General features: G+C 42.8%; 1 protein-coding gene across 1 annotated transcript; it reads right to left on the reverse strand.

Moving 5' to 3' along the window:
* Positions 1-463: 463 nt before the first annotated feature.
* On the reverse strand, positions 464-6,712 carry LOC148029941 (flocculation protein (DUF1296)). Its single transcript, XM_087686220.1, has 10 exons — positions 6,155-6,712; positions 5,432-5,475; positions 4,572-4,695; positions 4,323-4,464; positions 3,620-4,233; positions 3,116-3,512; positions 2,710-3,019; positions 2,289-2,447; positions 1,666-2,205; positions 464-1,562 (listed from the first exon to the last, which is right to left on the reverse strand). Exons 1-10 carry the CDS (start codon positions 6,363-6,365, stop codon positions 1,257-1,259), a joined length of 2,847 nt encoding a protein of 948 aa, XP_087542346.1. The 5' UTR covers positions 6,366-6,712; the 3' UTR covers positions 464-1,256.
* Between the last annotated feature and the right edge of the window lie 1,992 nt (positions 6,713-8,704).

An 8,704-nucleotide genomic window follows, 5' to 3' on the forward strand; every position in this document is an offset into this window, starting at 1 on the left:
AACTAGAGCTAGGCTAATCGGTATAACAATATTTGCAGTTTAAACAAAGCCATTCCCCCACGGAAGTGTCAATGGGGTACATTGAAAGTGCTTCCGATGATGAGAGGTAAACTGCAAATCAAATCCTTTCTGCAATTGGCCCTGGGAGATAGGCTACACTAGACAACAGTATTGCAGTTTAAACAAGCCAGCACCCGGAAAGTGTCAAACACTACATAAAAAGTGCTAATAATGCAAGGCAAATTTCCTCTTGAAAACATCTGCAATCCTGTATGAATAAGCCTTTCCATCCACAATTATATAAAGCCTACCAAACTCTCTTATGATGAAGCAACTGCATCTAAAATGTGCTCGGCAGTGTAAATTCATCTACACCCTAGCTCTTGAAGGGCTTCTGTGAATAGGACTAAGTATCAGACTGCCCAGATAAATGCATGATTTGGACATCTGCACAAACCCAGTACAATCCAAATAAAGAGAGATTTCAAAGCTAAAAATATATACAGCTTGCCTGATATAGAGGTAAAATTCATTGAAGATGCAAATACATCAATAATATCACAATATTCAATCTGTTCCTGCTGAACATCATACAGTGAACTGCTATGATGAACTTGACAGAGCTAGCTAGTGTCCAGTTAGCAGCACTATTGAAATACTAAGATTTTACTGAAAGAAGCAAACCGTGGTTGACTGTTTAGAGTAGTTGAGTTGCTTCAAACTTCACAGAGAAACCTTCTCATTCCAAGGCTTTCTGAAATAGGTAACAAGGCAGTATGTATCCTTCCCCAACATAAACAGCAACTCAGACCTGTTGTGTAAGCAATTCTTAACCACCTCCTGCAATCCTAACGATTCTGGTTCAAATAACTTATGCATTACTCTCAAAACCAAAAGAAAAAAAAAACTGGGATACAAATCCTCAATCCGGCCGTACTGGCAAGTCCACTATAAAACAACTGGTGCTTACAGCAAACACCAAAGCTTGGAACAAGAACCTGTACGATACTTCTCCCCCAAGATGATAATCCGTTTCTCGGTATACAGATAGCAAACCCTTAGAATTGATTGCCAAAGTGCCTAATAACCTCTGAATGTGAGCATCTGTCAATTTTGCGGCCCTTATTATGTACACTCTGTCCTGGCATATGTTCACCCCACACTGAGATAAAAGGGAGCCTGGACAAGGGGAAAAAGAACAAATGCTGAGGTCTGGAACACAGTCACAGCCTGATCATAATTTCTACTCACTATTGTTAGTAATTGTTTGTCCAACTCAATTGCCCACGTTGGGGTTGCTGATAGGCTCCAGTTTGGTTAGCCACACCCCCAACAGCACCTAACGCTTGTGGCTGTTGAAGCAATGGGTGAACAGCTGGGGCAGTGCCAGACTGAGACTGATGGTACAAACTTGCATATGCAGCAGGGACAGCGTGCATAGGCTGTGTATGGGCAAAGCCTGTATGCTGGCCTTGACCGAGTACATTATAATAAGAGTTAGTCTGCATTCCAGTCATATCACGTGACAGCTGCGGCTGAATCCAGACGGTCGATCCCTCTGCCTGCGGAATCACACGTCAGTCACCAATAAAGAAACAGACAGCATTTGTTTTCTGAAATATACTAAATTACGATAGCAAAACCTTTCATGTGCCATTACCATACCTGCTGCTGACTTGGAATAAAAAGATTGTTTTCTTTAAACTGTGATCCACCAACATCGTCATAACTTGAAGCAGGAGCTGTAGAGGCAGCCTGATTCACAGCAGTAAAACCAGCTGGAGACGTACCAAAACCCCCATAACCTGCAGCTACTGCAGCAGCATGTGGGGCACTCCCCGTGGCTGCTACACCTAATCCAGGCTTGTACTGGGGTAAAGAATACTTGATGGCAGTAGCACCTGCAGGAGAGTATGCACCAGCTGCAGCAGGACTGTAGCTACTGCCAGGACCTTGAGGATACCCAGCATTTCCTACATAACTATGCTGATAGGGTGCAGGCACATAGCCATAGCTCGAAGGTACATACTGGATTCCAAAAATGTTGGTTGTAAATGGTGTCAAAGGGACACCAGCATGCTGTGCGGGATATGGATGAACTGGAATAGGCTGCTGTGGAATTGTCAACCCCGTCTGTGCAATGCCAACTGTCTGTGAAGTCTGCACTGAGGGGGTCGTTCCAGAAATCACAATCGAGCTGCCAGCCTGAGAAAGAATCACTGAAAACTTTAAAACATTACTCAATTCCAGGAGAAAAATGCACATGATTCAATTGAAGAATTGCCAACCTCTTGGGAAGAAGACAGGCCTTGCCCAGTCATCAATGTTACACCTGTGTTGAACTTATTAGCAGTATTATTCACCAGATGGGAGTAGCGAGCATCCACATCTGACCCAGGCCTCAACAATGGACTATAATAATTAGTCCCGGGATCTGAATAGGGTGACTGCCAGCACAGAACATAGAACCATTGGCATCCTTAGAGCAGAAAAACACTTGATGCTCAAAAGCACAAAGTGATAAAGATATAAGAAATCCAATTGTTTGATAAAACTAGCTTAAAGAGTGGCCTCATGCCACAAAAATGCTATGTCCAGACTAGGACCTTCAAATCAAGCAAGCTCAACATGCAATGTTCACCTCTCTTTGACATAAGACCATATACACCTGACACAAGCCAAAATTTGACAGCAGGAACATGTGCTTACCACAAAGTTTGGAAGCCTTGAAACCTCCTGAGGCTGAGATTCTGGATTTTCATACGTATACTGTCCGCTCACAAGCTGAGGCATGGCTCCAAGACCTGGATAATTGTGTATTGCTGACAGATACGGATGCTGCGTATTTGACTGGACAACAGACTCAGACTTCAGCACCTCTGGACGTGAAACCACAGGTGAGATCACAGGAGCAGGCAGACTTATCGTGACCTCATCATTGGCTACTATAGCATCCGCAGCGGGCATTGACTGACTAGTATATGCTTGCTCCAGATCAACCTCAGATGATCCAATTGAGCTGCCAAAGAAATAATACATGATAAACATTACAGCCTAGCCAGCTAATATCTCAAGAATGAGGAGCTCATTTCAGCTTCAAAATGCTTGCACTAACCGAGAGGTGTCTGGTACTTGGACTAGCCCAGAAGCCTCAGGTTGCTCAGATGGGGATTCTGTCTCAGGCAGATTATCCTCACCAGAAACCGAACTTTTCCTATCATCCTCATTAACAAAGTTAGTTGAATAGACTGGGTCGAAGTCATCCCCAAAGCTACCAAAGTTTAACTGAGTTCGATCTGCCTCTGAGACCTGCAGGTGATCTGGAATAATAACTGGCTTATCATCCAAAATGCTAAGCTTCTGCAACTTTGCTGTTGAAGCTGAAAGTAAGCCACTGTCATGTTGAGGCGACACAGGAGGAGATGGTCTACCAGCTTCACCAACCAATGAAACACTCTTATGGGTATCTGTGTTCTTCAAGGGTGATTTTGGCCTCCATTCCATACTAGAACCTGCAAGGTTCAAAATACCAAAAAAACAAAAAGGAAGAACTTATTGATGTTACAGAACAGAGGGATCATGTTCTATTTGTCATATTATGCCACACAGATCTTCATACCTCCTAAGGCATGCTGTTGGTTCTGGTAAGTTACCCTGCCATTTGGTTGCCTTGCTGTAAGCGGAGACTTCAATCCTGAGGACACCGACATAACTACTCCCTCTGAGGAAGCGCTAACATCAGCTGCAGCAGTGGAGGCTGAAACAGACGTCAGAGAAATTTCACCTTCACTACCCTTGACTTCAGTTACAGCAGAAACCACATCTGGCCTAAACATAGAAAGTTGGCGGCTCTGCGGTGCCTGTTCTGATAAATCTGGCACTAAATTTACTTCCATATGAGGCCCTGATGCTTTTTCTCCACCTAGTTGTTCACTTCCTGTCAAACCAAAACCTTGTTTGGTGCCATCAACGTGAGATTCTGATTGAGATAGAGGACCATAGTCGGTGGATGAAGACGAAATGCCATCAACCTTAAACATTTGATCAGGCACCTGTAGAGGTACTGTCCCTTTTGAAGCAGGGTCTGGGTTATCCCCATAGGCTTGATTATTGGTAGATCTCACAATGTGCGCCATTGTCGCTTGGTTAGAACCCGCAACCCAATTCCCACGAGGTCGGGAATATTGAGAGCCCCCATTTGGTATCCCAGTAGAAGGTACAACATTGTTGCCACTGAAAACCAATGAAAAGCTCATTCTAAGCACAACTTTGGCAGGATACTGCTAAACTTTTTCTAAGTCGTACAGAAGTCAAGGCATTACCTTCCATTTGGAGCAATCTTGTTCTGCCCCTGTGACTCCACTTGAGCTATTTGATTGGCCCCAGGATTGGGCACTCTTGCATTTTGATAGGGTCCATTGTCCCTAGCACTGAAAGCATGCCCTCTGCCACTACTGTTAAAATCTGAAACATTGATAAGACCACGAGTCTTTAGAAGAGTGTACTTGCTAGCCAGTAAAGCAAATATGTTACAAGTGAAAAGAATGCTCAAGAATGCTCAAGATTCATACCTGAATTGAAGCGGGGTCCATAGTTGCCTCGTCCAGAGCCACGATCAGTAAATCTCCCACCTCGACCATAGGCACCCACCCCAGAAGACCTTGCCCTAGGTTCCACTGGCTCTTTGTTTGCATTCTGCAAATAGTGAGCAAAAACAGGACAGCAATTTCAATCTACAAGCAAAGTTTCTGCTTCCTGCAGACCATGCTCACTTCAAACAAGAAACTTCCAGTAACCAGGCATGCATGTACATATCATACATAAAAAGTCCATGACCAACCCTTTAATCTAGTTTCTACCCAGGTCAGTTCTGCTCACAAAAATAATTGGATCTCCTGCATGACCAGACTACATGAACCTCTACATAGATCCCACTCTGTTAACCGTAAGCTACAACACAAGACGAGAAGCCATTGCTCTAATGCTACTGCAACCAGAAGCGAATACAGCATTGGAGAAGAAATTCAGAACGCAGAAGACTCAAAGTATGTGGGAAGTCAAACAGCTTGTACTAGACATACATGTGGGCACAGTAGAGCTATGTGAAAAAGGAAACTGGCCTTTCTCAATAGATTCTGCAAATTGCACACTACATCCGTCCAGTGAGTGGACCATGCATTAAATAAAGTGTATCTATGTAGCACCCAATGCATACCTAAGAAGGAAAACTTATCATTAAACCTTCCCCTTTTATGAAAATTTGCACTTTAGCTTTGTCCCTAACCCATAATATCTTCGATGACGTCACCTCTATATCTAGCAATGATGAGAGCATTCCTCTATATCTGACAATGACAAAAGCATTGCAACAAAGACACTGTAATACTGAGCACAACCAGCATTCTTTAGGCAGGTATTTTGAGCTACTTGCCTCCTTTCTCCTGTCACGCCTCCGCTTCACTTCATGAAAGGTATCTGCAGTTTAAAGTGCATGGAGATTAGATATGGCTAGACAAAGCAGTTGACTAGCACCTTACAGGTGTACAATGCAGAGTTGATCCCATGGCTTAGGAAAAGACAAAGCAGTTGACAAGACACCTTACAGGTGTAAGATGCATATTTGATCCCCTGGCTCATGAACAGATATACGTATACTAATGAAGTGACGAGATGTCTGAAGTAAAATAGGCATACTCCTAACGTCCCGTGATCATAAAATCCATGTATGAGGATTGACTACATAACAGAACGCAAAACGTTCAACAAAAACTACTCAAGTCTGCATTGGCGTGAACTCCAAGTTATCGAGAGTGTTTGAGCTACTCGACTAACACAAGCACGAGGTTGATTGTCATTGAACAGAGATAGTGCAAGCGTGATTGAGGGACGAATGAGATGGGGTTTGAAGCCACGATCAACTGAGATCCTCAGAGCATTACAAAGAGAGCAGAATTGCAAAGGTTAACAACGAACTGCACAAATCACTACCGAACAAAACTGCTTGTTTAATACACAAATTCTTTAAATGCAAAGAATTAACATTGCACCAGTGCAGGGAGGCTAGTGCCAAAACCCTAGGAAACAGACGGAAGCCCGAGCTGAAAAGAAATCTACATTCAAGAAGATGAAAGAGCAGCGGACTGAGTGGGCATACCTTGGTAGAGTAGCCTCTGTACAGTCTCGTTGGGGTCCATGTTGCACTCTTTGAGCATGGCGTAGATCTCATCTTCGCTGTTCTTGACGATCTCCTTGAGGTCCTGGACGACCTTGCGAGCGCTGGGGGGGATGGAAGGGGAGGAGGAGGAGGAGGAGGCCGATGCGGAGGTAGACGGCCCTGCGACTCCCACCCGGACACCTGCGCTCATGGTGGCAACCGTGTGTGTGTGTGTCCCGACAGGAAATCCGACAGGAAATCCGACAGAAAGACGGGCCTGAGGGGGAAGGCGAGGGGACTCTCGCGCAGGGATGGGGGAGGGGAGGGGATTAGGGTATAGGGAGAGGTAGACAATGTCCTGCTGTTTGATTTGTTTTGTTGAGAGAGATAGAGGGGGGGGGGGAGGGGGGTGGAGGAAAAGGCAAATGAAGAAGAAGACTGTTCTCTATAGTTCTTACTGGCTTGTTTTTCCCCTTCACCCCTTAATTTTTTAGGCTAGGTATGGCTCACTCTCTCTTGACTTGAATTAGGGTTTCAACAAGTGATTTGCTTGGAGTCTTGCAAATGATCCCCCTAAAGAGAGAGAGAAAGAGAGAGAGGAATGATGTCCCTAGTGGGAGAGACATTGTGTGTGTGTGTGTGTGTGTGTGAAGAATGTGAAGATAGGAGGGGAAGGTATCATCAAGGATGCCTTTTCCTTTTCCCATTTAAGAACACAAAACCTTTTGTGAAGATCCTCATAGACTCCCACACACCCCCCCCCCCCCCCAAAAAAAAAGGTTCCTCTCCACATTTTTCACCCTTTTCTGGTCCACATCCATGCCTTTATGCGAGTAAATATACCTGTGGGGTCCTGCAAGATCGACTAGACTCTAACCCCTCCTCATTGTTACAAAACATGGATCAAACATTGTGTAATATCACATCCAAATTCATTCACGTGCGTTTAGATTAAGTAGAGCAAGATTGCTTTGTGGAGGTATTACCATTATGAGAGTTGTGTGGCTTAACTAACTTGCCTCCAATAAGCTTTCATTTGTAGTGAGCCTCTACATTCAATAACAATCTTGCAAGCATTCATGAAATAACTCAAAAAGAGTATCAACTACTTGGAAAAGTGTACTTAATGATCAACAAGCAACAAAAGGGTTCTAACCAACTATTGATTCTTTGAATAGTTGTCAAGGGTTGCATGATGAAGGAGAAGGGGTGCTTGAGGAGGATCCAACTTTGCTTAAGAAGAAACTTAATTGGGCACTAGTGTGATAGCACACAAAGTTGAAAATGGAGTATTGCACCACATCAATGGAAGCTAAGTTAGCATGGCTAGAGTTAGAAAAATCATTGACACACAAAAGCTAAGCATTAAAAATCAACTTTTTGATGTAATTTTTCAAACCGAACCTTAAGAATTTACACTTGACCAACTTAATGCTCACAAGTTTAAAAAGTAGTTGTAGGCTTCATGCTTTGAAGATAGAACTTCCTTATCTCCCTCAATAGTCATATGAAAGGTGGAGTGTCAAAGCATCCTATTTTAGCACAAAGCAAATATTTAAGGAATAAAAGTCAAACCATTGGAGCAATGAGATGTCTTATCCTGTATAAAAAGTGAAGAAGCTAAAAGCAAAGGAACCAGACGTAGTGATTGTGGAAAAGTTGGAGATGGAGATGGAAGTCTAAACTAATTAGAAGATCTCTCTAAAATGTATAAGCATCTTATTTAAGCAAATATGTACTTTGCTCAGAAGCAAAGAGCCAGATGCATTCATTATGGAAATGCTAACATGAAGAAAGGACCGCTACAACTATCATAGCTCTAATATAGCTCCTTGCATCCAAAATTATCATAAAAAAGGTCGCAACCAAAGGAAGAAAGGGAACACTTAAGCATCCAATCATCTTTGTTAGTAGCTAATAGGCTTGGGACAAAGAGTAAGTGCACAAAACAATTCAAATGCTAATAAAACCTACTCATGATGGTAGTTGTTGGAACCTTTTAAGCAAGGGTATGTTTGTGGCATGTGTGATCTATGTGTGTATATATACAACATTATTTGTATGCAAAATTATGTCTAAGAAGCCCCATGGATCGATGGAATACAAAGCTTGGCCTTTACTAAACTTCATGCATAACTCCATTCTCTCTTACATTGAGTTTCATCTTTATGCTCCTTTCTTAAGCCCCTATGTTGTCAATAATTGTCACCAATGCATATCTTATTGAGCAACATTAAGTAAAATCATCATTTAAGCTTTTAAACAAACTAGTTCACAAACACCACTAGAGTTGCTTATTATGTTCATGGTGTGACACCCTTCGCTATGATTAGCCATTGACTATGAGACTTACTTTTTTGAGATCTTTGGACCCTTTTGGCCATGCTTTTCCTTGGTCATATACAAAACCTTTTCATTTGTTTTTGGTCTTCTCTAAAGCCTTGCATAAGCAACACCTGCGATGCCATTAAGAAAAAGGCACAAATTGTAGCTTGTCATTGGGGGCTTGCATTATAATGGTACATATACGTTTTCATTACATTCAATCAA

Source organism: Lygodium microphyllum, chromosome 10 (assembly GCF_053477565.2).
Source record: "Lygodium microphyllum isolate KBCC chromosome 10, Lygodium_microphyllum_v1.1.10, whole genome shotgun sequence".
Classification (NCBI taxonomy): Eukaryota; Viridiplantae; Streptophyta; class Polypodiopsida; order Schizaeales; family Lygodiaceae; genus Lygodium; species Lygodium microphyllum.